This window comes from Podarcis cretensis, assembly GCF_951804945.1.
Source record: "Podarcis cretensis genome assembly, chromosome: 17".
NCBI lineage: Eukaryota > Metazoa > Chordata > Lepidosauria > Squamata > Lacertidae > Podarcis > Podarcis cretensis.
This window is the reverse complement of record NC_137187.1, coordinates 38,339,292-38,360,293: the sequence shown is the minus strand read 5'-3', so window position 1 is coordinate 38,360,293 and position 21,002 is coordinate 38,339,292. Positions and strand designations below refer to the sequence as shown.

At 44.9% G+C, this 21,002-nt stretch overlaps 1 protein-coding gene across 3 annotated transcripts in view; it reads right to left on the bottom strand.

Annotated features, from left to right (window-relative positions):
* Positions 1-18,597, bottom strand: part of ITIH6 (inter-alpha-trypsin inhibitor heavy chain family member 6) — a 28,888-nt gene extending 10,291 nt beyond the window's left edge. For all 3 annotated transcript variants that reach the window (XR_013834470.1, XM_079959984.1, XM_079959985.1), the window contains exons 1-7: positions 18,078-18,597; positions 13,146-13,181; positions 8,818-8,972; positions 5,183-5,293; positions 3,826-4,073; positions 2,299-2,468; positions 740-856 (exon numbers count right to left, since the gene is read on the bottom strand). Coding sequence is in view for 2 of the 3 variants with exons in the window: in XM_079959984.1 (XP_079816110.1) it covers positions 740-856; positions 2,299-2,468; positions 3,826-4,073; positions 5,183-5,293; positions 8,818-8,972; positions 13,146-13,181; positions 18,078-18,251 (1,011 nt within the window). In the remaining variant the exon portion in view is untranslated. The remainder of the gene's footprint in view (positions 1-739; positions 857-2,298; positions 2,469-3,825; positions 4,074-5,182; positions 5,294-8,817; positions 8,973-13,145; positions 13,182-18,077) is intronic.
* Between the last annotated feature and the right edge of the window lie 2,405 nt (positions 18,598-21,002).

Below are 21,002 nucleotides of genomic sequence, written 5' to 3'. Positions count from 1 at the left end.
CAAATGGGAAGAAGGAGATTTGCTGAAAATTTGGAGGAGCCATTTTCTGTGAGGTGCTTCTTCCTTTGCACACAGCATAAAAACCTGGTAATGCTCTGACATTATTGAATTGTACTAACTGTTTTAATGGATTTGTCGTTTGCTTCGTCAGCTATTGCGTTTGAAATTATAGTGATTGCCTTGTTTGTTGTTTTTTAATGCTGTTGTTGTGATTCTTTGTGAGTCGCTTTGAGCTCAACATTTGTTGTTAGAAAATATTAAATCAACTCAGCTCAACGACATTTAAAGTTTAGATTCAACATTTAAAACGGATAATCCTTTATCCGTGTAATGTAGTGCTAAGCATATTGGACTAGGACTGTGTTCAAATCCCCACACAGCCATGAAGGTTGCACAGTGACACTGTGGGCCAGTTACACTCTCTTAGCCTAGCCTACCTCACAGGATTGTTCTGAGGAGAAAGTGGAGAAGGGGGAGAACCATGGTATGCCACCTTGAGGAAGGGTGGGATAAACATGTAGCCATAATAGTAATAATAAGTTCACTTCTGTTTGTCTTCACACAGCCTGGTCACACTGACATTCAGCCCTTGCATGGCACTGAGCCCAATTCTAGCATATAAGCACCAGGAAATTGGACTTAGAAGATGTGCATCTTGGGAAATAACAACCCATGTTTTCCTTCTGGACTGTGGCACATGTGCCAACACAAAGACACCAATTCCTGCTTGCAACTTCACCTGTTTCATCTTGGTGCCATACATGGAGCCACTGACATCGATAACAAACACCACGTCCTTCTGTACAGGGGGCAAGCCCCTTGGGGCAAAGAAGTGGACAAAGTAGCCATTGTAGATCTGAGAGAGAGAGAGAGAGAGAGAGGAGTAGAACGGTCACTCTGGAAAGGGTGTGCACCATCATTAATCCAGGGGTCGGCAACCTAAGGCCCATGGGCCACAAGCGGCTTCAGGGGTCATTTAACTGGCCCCCGAGCCACCCCTGAACCGAGCTGCCTGCTCGACGAGTCCCTGCGTGCGCTAAACCAGCACAGCGCAGCACTTGCTTCCGTGGGGCCGGAAGTCGCGCCTGCGCAGATGCAGGTGCTGGTGCCGGAAGTGGTGCACACACGATCCGGCCCACCAAGGGATCTCCGCTGGAGAGGTACCCAGGCGAGGTAAACCTTGCCAACCCCTGATTTAATTCCACTCTACACAAATCCAGAGTGCAGTCCCTAAGACCATTGGATGGCGCCTTGTACGCCTCCTTCCAGCAACTGCTGCAGCCAAGCTGGTGCCAAACGTTTTGCTCTGCTTTCCTTTGGACCACATCAGTGAGGCCGGCAGGGGGGCTTGTCATTTGGGCAGCCCAGGACTTCCACACACACTACCTATGCCTGCATTCCAGAGAAGTCACTTTGGTGCTTCTAATGCAGCAAAACCAACACAGGGGGCAGCACTTAAAAGTTACTGGTCTCTGCAGCCATAGCAGGCGCTGTGATTTTCCAGTGGTTTGACTTCAGTGGTTTGACCCCAGAGCCACACTCCGTTGTCTCTTGAGACAGATGGATGCCAAAAACAAACAATCCCAGGGATGGGGAACCTGTGGATCTCCAGTTGTTGCTGGGTTTAAAATCCCACCATCCCTGACCATGGGACTGGTGGTAGTTAAGAGTCCAACAATAGTGGGAAGACAACAGACTATCCCTGCTGTTGCATTACCAGGTTCCAAGGAAAGATAGCCGGGGATGGTAATTATCTTCCTATCCTACAAGCACAACTGCAGGAAAAGTGCAGGATGTGGCACTGGGCGCAGAATTTGACTTCCTAATAATCTCACCATCCTTCCTTCCTTTCAAGCAAGTTTTTATCACTCATACATAGTAATGAGAATTATAAGAAGAATTACCAGGTCTAAATAAGATTGCCCAGTGTAACTGTGCCCCATGCAGAGACCGAAACACTGAGAATACTGTAAATGGAAAGTACTTTATAGAGACATTCATTTGCATAAGTGATCCAGATTGCATGGTTCTGTTTTTACAGAAGCAGGACTTATTTTGAACCAAGAACTCACAGTCCTGCCTGCCTGTGACCTTGTAGAGGCATCTGGCTGACAAGCGTTGCAACACAGCTGGACTAAGCAGCCCTTCAGTTTTATCTAACAAGGTCATTCTCATGCTTGCATTGGTCTCTGCCTGGATTTCTCTGTATCACAGTCTGTGTTAGCCTTTCTAAGGCAGTCCTGAAGCCCCAAACGTTCCATCTAGTCTCAGTTCTGGTTGGGTAGTCCTTTCCCTAACCTGTACGTCTCCTGCAACATCCGGCATGGTCACGTCATACTGAACCACAAAATCACCCATGATTCCTGAGCTGGAGAACTCCGCCTGCTCTTGCGGGGTTGGAGTGAAAACAATCCAAGCACAGTGTGTTCCTTTCTCCACCCGAGTAGATGGCGGCATAACAGCATCACCTGAAAGGAAATGGCAAATTCATCCGTGGACGAGGTTGAGGGCTGCTGGCTCACCCATGAATGACAGCAACAGCACAGAATGAACTCAAGTGTGTGAATCAGCCTTTACAGATCTAGCACTACGGACAGAACTTCCAAATCCTTTTAACTGGGGTCAGGGCTCATCTACACTTCTGCTTGTCCCAGGCCTAGAAAGCAGGGGTCCAAGAGGTTTTCCGCTTGCCCTGTGCTTTCCAGGCATGGGTCTGAGTGGTTTTCTGTTTGCCCAGCCACTTTCCTCAGGAAAACCCACTCTTTGTCAACCAGCAGAAAATCCAGTTGATGTTTGCTCCGATTCAGCAGTAAAGAGCGAGTTTTTCACAGGGGAAAGGGGTGGGAGAAGCGGACGTGTAGCATGTGCATGTGTGAACCATCCTCAAGACTTGGAATCTACAGGATAGCTGCGGTTCTGTTTCCCAGGTGTATCTACTTGCCTTTGCTGAAAGCCTAAGATTTTGGGAGCAAAAGCAAAAAACCAACACCCAAATCTGCAATTCACCTCCTCCTGTGTTACAACTGTGGTGAAAGCAGGTGGTGTCACAACACAGAGTGTCTGGAACCTCCTTAAACCTGGACAGCCGGTCACACCAAAAGTGCCAAAGCTGCCACACCAGTTCCAGGAGTGACTGCCATGTCTCTGACTCCTGCTGTCATCCGTGGGTAATGAACAAATTACGCTAGTAGGATAGCAAGAAGTTTTGTAAGGATGACTATTTGAAACATTGCAAGAAAGACTATGAGAATTATTAGTTAATGATAATTACGAGTAATAGAGAAATTAAGAAATGCAGAATAAGTGGTAAAGAACGGAAAATCATCAGGGGTGTTGACGGAAGTCTAAAATACAGTCATAACTCAGGTTAAAGTCGCCTTGGGTAAATCTTTTCAGGTTGCGTCCCGCGGCGACCCGGAAGTAACGGAACGGGTTACTTCTGGGTTTCGCTGCTCACACATGCACAGATGCTCAGAATGACGTCACATGCATGCACAGACGCGGTGAATCGCGACCCGCGCACGCGCAGACACAGGTTGCGTTCTGCTCATGATGCGAACGGGGCTCCGGAACGGATCCTGTTCACATCCAGAGGTACCACTGTATTGTATAAGATAAGAAGTTATGTTATATGATTGTTGGAAATGATATGTTAAAAAAAACCTAATAGAAATGTATATATAAACCTGGACAGCCATCTGACTATCAATTTAAGAGATAATAATAAAGCACAATGGAGAAACGTATTATCCTTTTTTTACAAAAAAGGCCAAAAGTGATGCTTATCTGGAAGCCCCCCAACCATGCAGCTGGAGAACGCCATACCTCGAAGGGTGTTGGTCAGCAGTCGGCTCGTGCGGAGTGGCAGCACATGGACGTAGCTGATGCCAGTGCGCTCGGAGATGCTCACCTCCACGCTGAGGTTCCTTACCACCTGATGGGGCCGGATGCTGATGGCATGCTGGTACTTGCCCAAATGCCGCTGCAGCAGCTCTTCATAAGTCAGCTCAAAGGCCACCTTGCCCCCTGCCTCCACGCTGGCTGACACCCTGAATTTCTCCGTTTCTCGGTCCCTGGGAAATGTCACTCAATAGCAGGTTATCGGAGACGATATTTGCTCTTTGAGAACCCACTTGGCAGGACCCCTGCACATGCAGTAAGCCCGCTCATTATCGTTCTCGACTGGTTGGGTGAACAATTCTGCACAAGCACAGAGCAGGCTGCAACTGGGCATGCTTTCAAAAGTCTTCCTGGAGGGGGTTGAGTGGTGGATGTCAATGACTTGCATGCTTCCAAACGGATTCTGAGCCTGGGCCAGCCAGCCAGCTCAGCCCTCTCCCATGATCGTCCCATTCTCCCTTCCACCATTCCCATTCCCCAAAAGGGCAGCCACCATTTTGTGGACACTGAGCATGCTCTGTCCTCCTTAAGATTCCCCCCAACCAGTTCTTTTTTTTTTTTTTTTTGTATTTGGCATTTCTGTATGCTTTATTTGCTTAGAAAATTGCAAGGCAAAATTCAGAGAAGGGAGGATTTTGAATTGTGGCTGCGTTTCAGTTTGTGCATTGCTTCGGAAGGTTTGAATCAGGAAGGTTCTCCTTCAAATGCAAACAGAATCAAATATCTCCCCCACCCCAAGTTCCAGTCCTTATGCAGTCAGAACAGCTGCATCCAGAGTTGCGAGGGGGTGGCAGAATCCAAAGGTTTGCAAAAGGACAAACATTCATCCTTCAGGGGGGAAAGCACTTGGGTGGAGCCTCCCCAAACAGCGGAATGGAGCATGCTCAGTGGGAATGGAACGCTGGTGGTGAGCAGGGGATGGACTGGGCTATCTGAGAAGAGGGCTTAGCTACGCAGAAGCGCTTCACACTGCAACATTTTGTTGCAGGTTGCACTGATTGGTCTCTACAAAATAAAAAAAAATGCACACGAAAGCTCATACCAAGTACTAACTTAGTTGGTCTTTAAGGTGCTACTGGAAGGAATTTTTTTATTTTGTTTTGACTATGGCAGACCAACACGGCTACCTATCTGTGATTGGTCTCTGTTATTTCAGAGCAGGGTCGTGAGATTTGGGTCGTGACACGTGAGATTTGATTTGTGGGCACATGAGATGCCCCTAGCTATCCCTGGGGGAGGGCAAAGGTTGCATGGTGGGAGGGTCCTAGGGAGGGTCTCTTACTTGGTGCCAACATGAGCTGCTGTCTTCCCCTGTCTACGGGCTTCATCATACATCTTCTTTGCCTGGTGCTTCTCCTTCACCTCAGCCACATAGATTTTCTCATTAATGGTCCTGGTAGGGACAGAAAAAAAGTCACCCATGACTCCTTGTAGACTCTGCTAATACCATGAGTACAGATGAGATCAAAAGAAACAATAAAAAGTGACTTGTTTTAAATACTGAGAGCCAGTGTGGTGTAGTGGTTAAGAGCGGTAGTCTCGTAATCTGGGGAACCGGGTTTGTGTCTCTGCTCCTCCACATGCAGCTGCTGGGTGACCTTGGGCTAGTCACACTTCTTTGAAGTCTCTCAGCCTTACTCACCCCACAGAGTGTTTGTTGTGGGGGAGGAAGGGAAAGGAGAATGTTAGCCGCTTTGAGACTCCTTAAAGGGAGTGAAAGGTGGGATATCAAATCCAAATCCAATATAGACCTGTGAACAGGTAAAGGCAACTGAGAACAACAGCTGTAAGAATTGTTCTGCACTGCACCCTCTTTACAAAACAGGATGTGGAAAATAATACTGCTAGCTTCCTACCCTGGTAGCTCTAGTTTCCCAAAAATCTTCCTGAGCTGGGGAGAGAGAGATAGGGGGGCACTCATTTGTGCCAGGGCTCACCAGAGCACCACTCTGGCATCTGTTTTCAATGCCAGAGATCAACCCTGAAATATATAGTTGCTTGAGTGTGGGAGAGATGAGAAGCAAGCTTCAAAGGTCTGCGAATGACTTTATTCAATAGGAAATTGCAAAGACACTCCAGTGTATCGGAAGAACGAGTGCCGTGGCAACACTTTTACACTTTGGAGTAATCAGAGATAAAGGAGCTCCTATGGAATGATCCCATGTAGCCTCAAACACCAGGATGGAGTTGGCAGTAGTGAACTTACCTCCCCCCCCCCACCAGTTAAACTTCTGGAAATTTATATGAAGACTCCGCTGAATACACACATCAGGGATGAGACACCTGTGGCTCGGCATGCGCTGTTGCACTTTCACTCCCATTGCTGACCATAGTACCTGTGGACTGGAGCTGATGGGAGCCCAAGAACATAAGGCGAGCCTCCTGGAGCAGACCATCTATTATTATTATTTTTAGCAACATGTATATTTTATTTTAAGGATGCGGGTGGCGCTGTGGGTTAAACCACAGAGCCTAGGACTTAGAATCATAGAATTGTAGAGTTGAAAGGGACCACGAGGGTCATCTAGTCCAACCCCCTGCCATGCAGGAATCTTTTGCCCAATGTGGGGCTCAAAATGAGACAACCTCATTTGCCATGGCAGGGAAGGAAAACAAACTTCCCGCAGCAGCTTGAACAAGCCTTGCCTGTGTTCCAGGGCCTGCAAGCAGGCGGGCCAGAATCAAGCCTCTGCCGCCAAGTTTTCTTTGGCTGCTGGGACAATCCTCAGCCTTATCCCCAAGGATGCTCCTGCCCACTCAAGGGAGATTCCTTCTCTGGGCTCCATTGCAAGGGGCTTGAGGCGGTTTCATGAGGAAGTGGGAGGGGCTGGTGTGTGTCTGATGGGGAGCTAGGCAGAGAAAAATCTAGCTCTGGAGTTCTGGAACATCACTTGTCAGCTTTCCCCAGGGCAGGGGGCAGTATTCCCCACTTCTTGCAGCTCTGCAAACAGTTCTGTTCTTTCTCAGACCAACCACTGTAAGATTTCCATGGTTTGGCTTCCTCTGCCTTTAACAGCTGTTTGCTCTGCAGACATGAGCAGGTGATAATTATTAGCTCCATGCTGCGAACAACTTCACCTAACTCCTGCAGATCAAACAGCTGTGAAAGACACAGGAACAGAGTTTTTTAAAAATGTTTGATTGGCAGCACTGATGGTCAAGGGTTGCCCCCTCCAACCATATTCCATTACACTCATACTGAATGGGCCATCTAAACTTCTTATCTTCTTTCTCCTTCTCTTCTTCATGTTTACTTTCCTCACCCAACTCTTTTCCTACCTGTTCTTATTCACACATTACTCTATGCCTCACCCTCAGCACATGTCCATAGCTGTCAATGTTTCCCTTTTTTAAAGAGAAATTCCCTTATTCCAAATAGGATTCCTCGCCTCTCAAAAAAAGGGAAAAGTTGACAGCTATGCACATGTCTGCAGGGAATTCTCCATTGCAGGATGTGCTGAGCAGGTCTGGAGACCTAAGAAGAGGGGCTTCCAGACTTACGCTACTTTGTGGGCAGAATTCAAGTATATTGGACTGGTCATGTTGTTCGGATGCCTGATTATTGTCTTCCAAAGCAACTACTCTATTCCCAACTGAAGTGTAATGCCAGTGACAACAAAAGAGGTTTAAAGATGCTCTCAAGACAAATCTTTAAAAATGTAGTATAAACACCGACAATTGGGAAACACTGGCCTGCAAGGGCTCCAGCTGGAGAATAGCCTCTACCCAAGGCGTCATAGACAGAAGCATGAACTCAGAAAGAAAGGGAGAAATGAGGAAGGTACGTTTGGCAAATCCTCACCGTGATCAACTCCTGCCCGGTAACCTATGTCCCAAATGTGGAAGGATGTGTGGATCCAGAATTGGCCTCCACAGTCACTTACAGACACACCGTTAAGACCATATTCATGGAAGACAATTTTACTTGGCTATGAGTACAATGGTGCCTCGCAAGACGAAAAGAATCCGTTCCGCGAGTCTCTTCGTCTAGCGGTTTTTTCGTCTTGAAAAGCAAGCCCATTGACGGCTTAGTGGATTAGCGCTATTAGCGGCTTATCGGCTTTTAGCGGCTTATCGGCTTAGTGGATCAGCTGATAAGCGGCTTAGCGGCTTAGAAAAAGGGGGGGGGGAGGAAAAAAACCCCACAGGAACTCGCAAGACATTTTCGTCTTGCGAAGCAAGCCCATAGGGAAATTCGTTTTGCGAAGCGCCTCCAAAATGGAAAACCCTTTCGTCTAGCGGGTTTTCCGTCTTGCGAGGCGTTCGTCTTGCGGGGCACCACTGTAATTGCCAAGGAAGAAGAATGGACTGTGGACCTGTAAGGTCTTGAGCAGAGCTCCTTTCCTTGAACCATTTAAATAAGTGTGGTCCACTGTGAGGCCCAAGGGCCACATGCAGCCCTCAATTCCCTTTCTGGTGGCCCTCAGCAACATCTGAAACACACCCCAGCCCTTGTGTCACCTTCCCAAAGCTGGGTAAGAAGGTGTTGGGCTTTGGGAAGGAGCTGTGAGGGTTTTAACAGGGTCCTAGAGTCCTCATGTCTCCTTCCCAAAGCCTAGTTAGTGCTTGTTCAGCTTTGGAAAGGAGGTGGAAGGGCTCTAGGACCATGCCAGAGCATTGCACATCCTTCCCCAAGCCCAGCTCCTTGCTTAGCTGGCTTTAGGAAAGTAGAGTGAGAGCTGGGGGAGGAGGGGGCTTCAAATTTTGGGCAGTGTGCAGCCCATGGGTTCAGTGTCAAAGTGCTGCTGTGGCCCACTTGGTATGAGAAGTTGGACCACCCTGTTTCAAATGGAGACACCAGGGATTGAACCTGCGACCTTTTGCATGCAAAGTTTGTGCTCCACCACTGAGCTACATCCCTTTCAGTCCCATAAAATTATGGCTCTGTTATGGTGCCTTCCGCCAGCTTAGACTCACATGGTGAAGTTGGAGATGAAGGCCGAAGTGGGCAGGTCCAGATCAAAGAAAGCTTCTTTTGCCTCTGCGTGTGGGTTGCTCATGAAAGTCCACACCTGGGTGGAGGCATAGCGAGACACAATGGTTGAGCGCACCAAGAAACTGGAAATGATGAGCTGAAGAGAAAACCAAAAGGAGAGTCAGAATGAATATCAGCCATAAGGAGCCCTCTGAGAAGTGTTACCTGGATCATTTGTGAGGTAGGTGGACTTGCAGAAAATAACCATGAGAACCCTCCAAGTAGGACCAAGCCCTCTTGGCACACCTGCTTTGTGTGGGGCCCCAGCTGCACAGAATAGAGCTGGATTGTGGGTGGAGAGGGGGGAATCAGCTCCAACTACAGCTTTTCAAGCCAAAATAAAATAAGATTTATTCATGCAGACATTAATATCTGTATCATTTGATCACTGATTGATTAAGTTCACAAAATATCAGCATTTGCAGGTAGCCCTTAATTATAAGCCATTCCATTCTTCTAAAGTTTTAATAGTAAGTCGGGAATGTCCAAAGTCCATTTTGGGGGCCTAATCCGGCCTGCCGGTCAGTTTAACCCAGCCCCTGTGGCAGTTTATTTCCTAGGGTAAAATCCTAAAACAGGAGTCAGCAAACTTTTTCAGCAGGGGGCCGGTCCACTGTCCCTCAGACCTTGTGGGGGACTGGACTATATTTTGAAAAAAAATATGAACGAATTCTTATGCCCCACAAATAACCCAGAGATGCAATTTAAATAAAAGGACACATTCTACTCATGTAAAAACACGCTGATTCCTGGACTGTCTATGGGCCAGATTTAGAAGGCGATTGGGCTGGATTCTAATAAAAGACCAGCAACTTTGGTCGGCCCTCACGGCCCTCCACTTCATCAAATCTGGCCCTCTTTGAAAAAAGTTTGGACACCACTATGGTAAGTGGTTGACTCCAGACAAAACAGGTTGTGTTGTTGTCAGAGCTGCCTCTAGGTCCCAGCTCACAGAGGACCAACGCTAGGCTGTAGTTATGTACAAAAGTCTTTATTGAGGTTCACTTTCCATTTTAAAGCCGCAGCGCGCAGCTCTACGTCTCAACCCTAGACTGGCGAAGTCCCGTCTGAGTCTCCGCCCCTTCCACACCAGTTTAAGACTCTCGCTTTGCTCCACCTCTTCCTAAGTTCCTTTCTCCTCTGGGCCCTCCTGCCCGCTAGGGTTTCATCCTTTCTGGACTCCTCTGACGCTGACCCTGATGATTCTTCCCCCTCCTTCCGGCGGGCTTTAGGACCTGGTTCCCTATCCGGGCTACCTTCTGTGCCGCTCGCCTGTACATTTGAACTTGGCGCGCGCGCCCAGCCTGCAACTTTCCTCTTGACCGTTCCCTCGCTCTCCGATGGAGGCGTGGTCAACCCTGACTCATCTTCTCTCGCTGGTGGTGAATATGTGGGCTCTGATACCTGGGACTCCTCCCCCCCACTACGCTCTGGTGGGGAAGCTGGTCCTGATTTCCAACTGCTGCTCTGGGAGTCCCCGCTGGCCCCTTGTTTCTGGGGTGTCCCCCTTGGGTCCCCCCTTGCCCTGCCCATCGGCGCCCCCTTCTGTGAATCTTCCGATTCGCTGGAGAGGCTCACGGAATCTATCGGGCTGCTGTCATCCTCTCCTACGCTGCCCTCGGATTGCTCCCCCTCGCTCTCCATCTCCTCTCCTCCCTGCGCTCCCACTGAGTCCCTGACAGTTGTGTTCCCCCTTTCTTAGCTATTTTGCACCCCCAAGAGACACTTAATTATGCAGATAAAATTATGGCTTGTATCCAACAGAGCTGTCTCGGTAGTGCCAGGACTTCTGCCTATGCAATGAGATGTCCACTCTCTCTCCCTGTGTACATGCCCCCTTAATATTCTCAGAAGGAGAAAACCCAGAGCAGATTTGGGGAGGTGCACAGGGAAGGGAGAGGGACGACTGCATCCAATCCTCTGGGTATATTCTACATGACCCAAATATATATGGTAAATCAATTTAATGCATGGTCATTTGAGGCCCATACAGATATGTGTTTGTTTTCCCTAAAAAGAAACCTTGCTGGATTCCATCCTGTTAATCAGTCAGTCTACAACCACTCAAGATGCTAGCCTGTATTAATTTCTTTATTTTATTTCTTTGTTATATTAATATAGCACCTTTTCTCAAGATGCTGTACGTGGTTCTCTCCCTCCCCATTCCATTCCCACAACAAAACCCTGAGAGGTAGGTTAGGCAATTAGATGGTGACTGCAAGGTCTTCCAGTGAGCATCATGGCTGAGTGGGGATTCACACCCTGGTCTGCCAGGTCATAGTCCAACACTCTAATCCTAGGTGCCAAAATCCCAAGGGAGCAGAAAATAATAATAATAATAATAATAATAATAATAATAATAATAATAATAATTTATTATTTATACCCCGCCCATCTGGCTGGGCCTCCCCAGCCACTCTGGGCGGCTTCCATAGAAACCAAAAATACAGTAAAATATCACACATTAAAAACTTCCCTGAACAGGGCTGCCTTCAGATGTCTTCTGAATGTCAGGTAGTTGTTTGTCGCTTTGACATCTGCTGGAAGGGCATTCCACAGGGCGGACGCCACTACCGAGAAGGCCCTCTGCCTGGTTCCCTGTAGCTTTGCTTCTCGCTATGAGGGAACCGCCAGAAGGCCCTCGGCGCTGGACCTCAGCGTCTGGGCAGAACGATGGGGATGGAGACGCTCCTTCAGGTATACGGGACCGAGGCCGTTTAGGGCTTTAAAGGTCAGCACCAACACTTTGAATTGTGCTCGGAAATGTACTGGGAGCCAATGTAGGTCTTTCAAGACCGGTGTTATATGGTCTCGGTGGCCGCCCCCAGTCACCAGTCTAGCTGCCGCATTCTGGATTAGTTGTAGTTTCCGAGTCACCTTCAAAGGTAGCCCCACGTAGAGCGCATTGCAGTAGTCCAAGCGTGAGATAACCAGAGCATGCACCACTCTGGCGAGACAGTCCGCAGGCAGATAGGGTCTCAGCCTACGTACCAGATGGAGCTGGTAAACAGAAAAGACTATTTATGTATGCGACTACGGCTGCGCAGATGTTATTGGCCCAGAGAAGGAAAGAAGATAAAGTCCCTACCAGAGAAGAATGGCAGATTAAGTTGATGGACTTTGCCAAATTGGCAAAAGTGACTGGAAGAATCAGAAAACAGGAAGATCCAAATTTTAATAAGGAATGGGGAAAATTTATAATTTATCTTAAAAACCATTATAAACAGTTAAAACTGTTAGTAGGATTGGAATAACACTTGTAGTTTAATGGTGAATTTTGGACATAATGGAGATGTAAAAGATTTGGATTATCATAAAAGATGCAGGAGGAAATGATTAACAATAGGACCCACAAAGGGAGATTCTTTGGAATCTTGTTTTTATGTTATATACAGTGGTACCTCGGGTTAGAACTTAATTCGTTCTGAAGGTCCGTTCTTAACCTGAAACTGGTCTTAACCTGAGGTACCACTTTAGCTAATGGGGCCTCTTGCTGCCGCCGCGTCGCCACCACACGATTTCTGTTTTCTTCCTGAAGTAAAGTTCTTAACCCGAGGTACTATTTCTGGGTTAGCGGAGTCTGTAACCTGAAGTGTCTGTAACCTGAAGTGTCTGTAACCCAAGGTACCACTGTATTGGATATGTGACTGTAAAACTTTGATCTGAAAACTGAATAAACAAACAAACAGGCAAACAAATATTTTTGTGGTGCGGTTCGTCAACCAAATAATGCTTTTTTCATTTGTCCTGCCACTTTTCCCAGGAAAGCCCATTGTTTGAATCAGAACTAATGTCAATCCACAGAAAAAACAATTGGCATTTGTTCCAATTCAGCAGTAAGCCGTGGGTTTTCCCAGGGGAAAGTGGCAGGACAAGCGGAAGTGTGGGCAAGCCTTTAGTTGAACACCACCTTAAATTTCTAACATTTGTAGAACTTGAGATACAAGGCTCAATGAACAGAAGCTTTTCTTCTCTCTCTCTATGTATTGATGAGAAAATTCCCTCCTCCCCACTTTGTGTGCTTTACTTTGCCTGCCCCACACCCTGGGGAAAAATACCGTTGCAGGTAACTGTTTGTTTTAAATTTGGGGTTTGTTTAAAATTTCAAAATGGCATCCCCCAGCTGCAGACAAAGCAACACAATCTATTCTAGCACCTTTTTCTGCTACCTTTGCATAACAAACCTTGCAGTGACATGACTGTGGTAAAAAAAAAAAAAAGGATGGTTGATCAGTAATAAATTAACTGGTAATCCAGCATGATCACCTACCTCTGTTTTGGGGGTCTTCACTTGGCGTGTCGACCTCTGGAAGAAAACAAAAAGAGTTTGTTCTTTCAAAAGGAAAAGTGAATGTTCTGGATCAAACTCAATTACAAGCAACTGCATGAGTTGCTGTCCCCAAACAGTTTTCCAAAGCAAATCTGTTTACTTTGGTGTAATCAAGTGTCTCCCAAATACTGGAATGATTATGAAATTGAAGTGTAGAAGAGAATGTGCTAGCTGTCACTGGATGAATGTGGTTAAAAGAGCTTGAGCTGCAAGCATCTTGATGTTCCAGGGACAGTTATGGATCCAGGGTGTGACTTTCTTTCTGCTTGCGGACTTCGCATGGACATCTGATTGGCCACTGTGGAAAACAAAATGCTGGACTAGATAAGAGTTTGGTCAAATTCAGGGCAGTACTCTTACGTTTCATATGTGCTTAGGAGAATTCCCAGACTGTGAGCTTCAGTCTTTAAGAAAGACCAGACCTCATTAACAACAGCAAAAAGTCACACCATTTCCTCCAGATTACAACCTGCCAAACCACAGAGTCAGTTTGTTTTACAGGAATATGTAGTTTCCTTTGAAAGCCTTGGTTATAAAATCTGTTTACAATGAAAATTTGTCTGGTTTCGGTCATCTGGACTGTGGCTGGGGATGTAGAGACACATTTATTTCTGCCATGTTATAGTGAAAGAGAGTCACCTGCCCTTCTTTTATCAGGTACAGTTTTCAGCAAGCACTGTGCCTACCCTAGACCAGTTCTAGCCTGTTCTCAGCAGTCAGTAATGGATGCCTGCTGTAATTCCCCTTTTTTGCACAAATCTTGGAGCCCCTTGGCCTCTCATTGGAATCTGCAAAACCTTAGGTTCTAGGGGTGTGCCAAAACGACCAGTTTGTATGTGTTTTGACTCATTGGCTAATTGACAATTTCCTTCATATTTCTTCATCCTGTCTTCTGTATATTCCTAATTCATCTTGCCAGGTGTCTTCAAAGAGTCCATAAAAGTTCTATTCCTAAGCATCTGAAAGTCAGGCAAGCTTTGCCTTTACCTCAGGGAATCCACTGAACTGCTTGCTTCCTTTCAGGTCATGCCATCCCCACCACAGGTGACATTTCCAGTTCTACCAACTTTGTTTTGCATTGCTCAGCCAGCCATTTCTTTCCAAACATGCAACTACATTCCCCTTTGAAGATTGCAAGCTCAGGAAAAAGTGTTATGATCTGTGCCCACTTAAAACAAACAGCCATTTATTCTGAGTGGAGATTCAGCTAGCATAGGCCTTGGGTTCCGGAATAAATCATGCATTTTCACGAGTAAATATTTTGTTCTAATTTAAATTATTGTGACTCTTAATGGGACTCACACCCCATTTTAGCATCAACAATGTCTCCAGCTCACTTGCTCAGCCCACCTTCCCAAATATCAAGGAAACAAAAGCTGACCACCTTGAAGGCAAGGCCTGTGGTTCTCCTGGGCTCAAGTTTGGCTCACCATCTTCACTTAAAAGACAACTGTTGAAGTGCCAACAGTGGAGGAATGGCAGATGAAGATGATGGACTTTTCGGAGCTAGCCGACCTGACTGGAAGAGTCCGTGACCAGAAGGAGGAGGAGTACCAGGAGGAATGGATGAAATTCAAAGACTATTTAGTTAAATATGCTAAGATAATTTAAATAGAAATACTTGCAAATACCAGATAGGATTAGGATTTAAATATGTGATGTTATAGAATAATATGTTTAAAGTTAAAATGAAAAGAAAGAAAGGCGTTAATTAATTAAGTAAATTTTATGAGAAATTTGTTTTGGAAAACTGTTACAATGATATACATTGAAATTCAGCCAGGAGGATTCGAGGAAGTCACTTAACAATGTTATTAAGAGTGGAATAATTACAGTTAGGATTTATGTTTGTTTGTTTGTTTATAAATTTTGGAAAATCAATAATTTTTTTGGGAAAAAAATTAAAAATAAAAGACAACTGTTAAGTTGTGGGTGAACATATCAGACGACACAGTGATTCTTCAGACAGCTCTTGTTTATTCACAGGCCAGAACAGAACTGAGCTGAAGGGTTCAGCCAACCTGCTTTTCTAGAGCTCAGCTACAACGCAACAGTAACAACTTTCTGTAACTATCCAATCACTGAACGCATATGTGGACCTGAGTGAAAGCTATCTACACTATCCCCCTGCTGGCCCAGGGTGAGAACTTCAGTACATAACAACAACCATGTAGCACAGTTGGATAAAAGCTCAGCTGAAGAGCTGCTGCTGAGAGTGGCTGAGATTGTAAGCCTGAAGGTAGGGACTGCTTTTTTCTTTGTTGACCTGTACGTAGTTCTGGGAATGTTTTCAGCTGAAAAGTGGGGCACAAATGCTTAAAATAATTTATTGATAGCTATCAATGTATTGTGACTACATAAGCCATAAGCCCCACACAGCATGACTAGCAAACCCTCCAAGTATCTCGATTTTCCAGGGACAGTCCGGGAATTACAAAAGCCATCCTGGCTTCTAATTTGATCCTGGAATGTCCTTTCCCCCCCTGCCAGTGCTGCCACCGCCAAGCTCAGGGAGAAGGATGAGCCAGTGCTTGTCTCAAGTGGCAACAACCTCTCCGTCGCTGCTGCTGGCCTCCTCCCTTGGGAAGCTTGTGACAGCTGCTGGAGAATGGGCAAAGAGGAGGAGGGGCTGCCACCACCGAGGCCCCAATCCCACTTGACATGCCGGCTAATGAGAGTGGGAAGAAGAAGAAGAAGAAGAAGAAGAAGAAGAAGAAGAAGAAGAAGAAGAAGAAGAGTAGTAGTAGTAGTTTGGATTTGATATCCCACTTTATCACTACCCTGCAAGAAGATCAAACCTCTCCATTCTGAAGGAAATCAGCCCTGAGTGCTCACTGGAAGGACAGATCCTGAAGCTGAGGCTCCAATACTTTGGCCACCTCATGAGAAGAGAAGACTCCCTGGAAGAGACCCTGATGTTGGGAAAGATGGAGGGCACAAGAAGAAGGGGACGACAGATGACAAGATGGTTGGACAGTGTTCTTGAAGCTACCAGCATGAGTTTGACCAAACTGCGGGAGGCAGTGGAAGACAGGAGTGCCTGGCGTGCTCTGGTCCAGGGTGTCACGAAGAGTCGGACACGACTAAACGACTAAACAACAACAAAGGAGTCTCAAAGTGGCTAACAATCTCCTTTCCCTTCCTCCCCCACAACAAACACTCTGTGAGGTGAGTGAGGCTGAGACTTTAGAGAAGTGTGACTAGCCCAAGGTCACCCAGCAGCTGCATGTGGAGGAGCAGGGAATCAAACCCGGTTCACCAGATTACGAGTCTACCACTCTTAACCACTACACTACACTGGCTCTCCACACTAGAAGGACATCAAGCAGGGATGAAACTCCTTAGTATTTTGATTTTTCATTTAGATACAAATCAAGTTATTTTTTAAAAACATGGGGGAGTATCGTAAAATAAATTGAGACTTATTCATTAATCATAAATTATATTGACCTGATGTGTTTGTTTTGATGGGAACTTTATAGGTTGGTTATCTGTGTAGACATGCTGTCATCTGATTTTTTTAAAGATTCAGCCCCAGAGAAGATCTTCACAAGTTTCTTGTGCCAGAAATATTGTTTCCTGTTCCGTTTAGAACACAAAACCTTTTCCATATCTTCCTTGATTTTATGAAATAGGGTAAATCGCATCATTCTAGGGCAGCACTACCAAATCTACATGGATCTGGAATATATATATATATATATATATATATATATATGTGTGTGTGTGTGTGTGTGTGTGTGTGTGTTTTATTTTTCAAACAGTTTCTCTGTAGTTAGAAAGAGCTGAGGTGAGAAGCATTAAAATTAACGTTTGAGGTCCAGTTAATTTAACCATGATTTTAAGAAGTAAAAAACAGCAGAAGATGTCAGATTAGAGGAGACAACTTTCCCTAATTTGTTTCATTGCAGGCACTGCTTCATGTGGTAAAAAATGTTCTAGGACACTAACCACTTTTTAATGCTTGTTCTCAAATCTTGCCATTCATGGATTGCACCTGCTGTGGCTTTTGGTCTATCAAAGTCTGGATGGAAATAAGTTGCAGCTGCCATAGACTGGATTTGGACCAAGATATCGCAGTGATGGTGACTGCCTGGAATTATGTAGCAAATAGGGACTCTGATTCCTCTCAGCTACAACAACGAAGTCCAGTACTACCGGGCATGAGAAATACTTCAGACAGCACGTAGCTTCCCCCTTCTACAGCTGGTCAGAGTTGATGAGTTAATTTCTTAGCCTGAATAAACTGAAAACTAATATTCCTGGGTGGGAGGAAGAGATGGAAAATCAAGGCATCTCTGTATTCTACCTGATGTCAAGCTGGTACCGTTTTTGGTCCCATTAGATAGGGAGCACAAAATAGGTGAGGGAATACCAGACTCTGTTGGAAGAAGAATATGCAAGAGTTTGAGTCATTCAGAACTCTTCATCTAGCAGAATGGAAATAAGCTGTTACCCAGTTTTGCAGTCTGTCTGTAGAGAAAGAGAGAGAGAGTGGACTCTTTATTCTGCCCAATAAGGAGTTCTGCATAACCCTAATGTTATCATCCTACTTCACCTACTACTTCCAACACAGATACACCCACTTCGCTATTCTGCATTGCGCAATCCTAGGCAATTTGATCCGAAAAGAGAACACTTCACTAGTGTTTCCTCCCCTCCCTTCTCCACCTTTTGGAACCCATTGATTTTTCAAAGGCAGAAGAAGAACTCGGGAATATTTCTATTCAGCCTTTCCACTGCTCTTGAACTATCTGTCACTACTGCCTCCAGCTGACCTGACTGCTCAGTAGTCCTCTTAAAACAAAAAACAAAAACAACAGCCAAGCATCATTTCACCCTTACATTTGTCTGGCTCCCAGCAGGACTTACCTCGTGAGAAGGTATGTGGATTTGAATAGGGTGCCCTGTGCTACATAAAGGTGACAGGATCAGGAAGAGACAGAAAGAATATCTCAGGAGCTGCTCCATGGTGGTGGTGACTGGCATGAAAGTTCTGCCTCGTCTTTGCGGAAGGTTTTGTGGATGAGAACGCCTCCTTGGCATCCCTTTCGTTCGTGCTTTTAAAACTTAGGTTTCTTTTTTCTTTCTTTTTTTCATGAAAAGGACCTATAAATGTAGCATTCATCCTGATACAAGCCTTGATTGTCCATGCATCCAAGACTGGAGGGTGGCCAGTTTCACTCGCTACTCCATAAGATGAAATGAAAACAAAATATTCTGAAGAGCCCGTGTCCTGTTTTCAGCACTTGATGAGGGCTCTGGAAAAAAAATAAACAGACCACAAATATGCTGCGTAAATAGACGATGGGTCCAGATCGCCAAGGGGACAGAAGAAGGTCACTGCAAAATGACTACTCTTGCTACTTGTACCTGCTGCAGTGTTCCTTGGCAGAGAAGAAACCAAAAATAGGTCAAAGCTTCCTAAACAGAGGAACAGAAAACTCCCCAGTTCATTGGATGTGTGGAAGGAAGGGAAATATTTCCTCAATGCATGAGTCTTAGCGAATTTACACAGTTCCTTCTGGTCTTCATCTAATCCTCTGATTTTTGAAAGAAGCACACCTCCCTCCTTGCAATGAAGCAAAAAACCCAAAATGCAAGAATGTCCCTTATCGCATCTTAGCGTTGGAAGTCTTGGCAAGAAATATATATGAAAATACAGAAATTAGAGGAATTTGAGTAGGACAACGGAATTATAAACTAAGAGCTTTTGCTGTTGATGTGGTTCTAACCTTAGAAAATCCACTGGGAGAGTGTACCCAAAGCCCTGGAAACTATAACAAATTTTGAAAGCTTGGCAGGTTTCTATATCAACAAAGGAAAAATGAAGATGTTAACAAAAATTTAGATCCCCAAACCAAAGAAACATATCAGAGCCATATCAGAGATTTAAATAGTGAAGAAGGTAAAATACTTGGGAATATGGATTTCAACTACAAACTTAAATCTTTTTCAGGATAACCATACCAAAAACTGGAATGAAATTTAAAAAGATATGGAAAGATGGGGAATAATGAACTTATGAACTTATCATTGTTGGGAAGAATATCAACAATCAAAATGAATGTCGTACCTAAAATGATGCTCCTCTTTCAAACAATACCAGTGATGAGCAACTATGCTTGCTTTAAAAAATGAAAAACAAATATGCTGAAATTCATATGGCAAGGGAAAAGGCCACATATTAAATTCAAAATTTTAACAGATACAAGGGGGGGGGGGGATTCAGCCTTCCTGATCTAAAAATTTATTACGAGGCAGTATGACTAAGTTGGGTAAAAGACTGTATGGAATTAAAAAATACTAGCTTACTGGACTTGGAGGGATTTGACCTACAGTATTGCTGGCATGTGTATCTATATTATGACAAGGCTAAAGTGCACAGATGGTTCTTAAACCATATAATTAGTAGAAGTCTATCTTTGGTTTGGATTGGGTATAAGGACCAAACTGGCTATCACCCATGGAAGCAGTGAAGAAGATAAATATGAAAGGAAATTAAGGTACCTATAAAGATATTATAGAATTCAAAGAAGGCCAACCAATACTAAAAAAGAGAGAAGACATACAAACTTGGATCAATGACTGGTTTCAGTACCATCAAAGAAATGAGATACAGTGGTGCCTCGCAAGACGAAAAGAATCCGTTCCGCGAGTCTCTTCGTCTTGCGGTTTTTTCGTCTTGCGAAGCAACCCTATTAGCGGATTAGCGGATTAGCGCTGTTAGCGGCTTAGCGGCTATTAGCAGCTTAGCAGCTTAGCGGCTATTAGCAGCTTAGTGGCTTAGAAAAAGGGAGAAAAAAGCGAAAAAAATCGCAAGCCCATAGGGAAATTCGTCTTGCGAAGCACCTCGAAAAACGGAAAACCCTTTCGTCTAGCGGGTTTTTCGTCTTGTGAGGCATTCGTCTTGTGGGGCACCACTCTATTTAAAAAGGATAAAGGAAAAGGATTTAGTAAGAAAAGCTCAGATAAGAAACCAGGATGAATACACCATAAGAAAGGAGTGGGAAAACTTTGGAGAATATTTAAAGAATTATAACAGTTATATAAATCTCCAAGTAGGACCAGAGTTATGAAGAGCAGCTAAATCAATTAGAAGGTGTGGAAGGATATGTAGCACAACTAAGAGTAAGAAGGAACCCATGAAGGGAAGTGCAGGGAAGTTGAACAATGTAGAAGGATAATGAAGAATATTGTGAAATGGATGTACTAATTTATTGTAAAAGCATATATATATATATATATATATATATATATATATATATTAAAACAACAACACCAAAATGCCTAAATTTCTACTGCCCAATGTGTGGGATAAACAATCATGTTGACTTGTACTGGTTAGATTATGGAATGAGGGCAGGGAGAAATAGAGGGAAACCCAGGACCCCCCACTTCTCTTGGTTCTTCACGAGCACTTTTGATTTCATACAGGTAACTCCTATTTTATACTCATGTCCTAACATCCTTCTTTTGTTAGTGCTTGCAAATTTCACATAATTTGCACCACCCTATCATGGGGAGTAGCCATGGCCTCCATTACATTTATTTCCTTAATCCATTTAAAAAGCCACCTACGCACTGGTTGCAATCAGAGTATCTGTGGTTGTTCTTGCAGAACTCTGGATATTTAAATGTCTCTGCACAGGGGAACATGATCTCTGCTGCTCTATCGCTAAGTTTGGAAAGGGCCATCGTGCTCTGTGCCCAGCTGAACATGAGGCAAGTTGTGTTGGTTGCTTTAAATGCAGAACATGTTGCCCTTCAAATATTGTTGGACTCCTGTTCCCATCA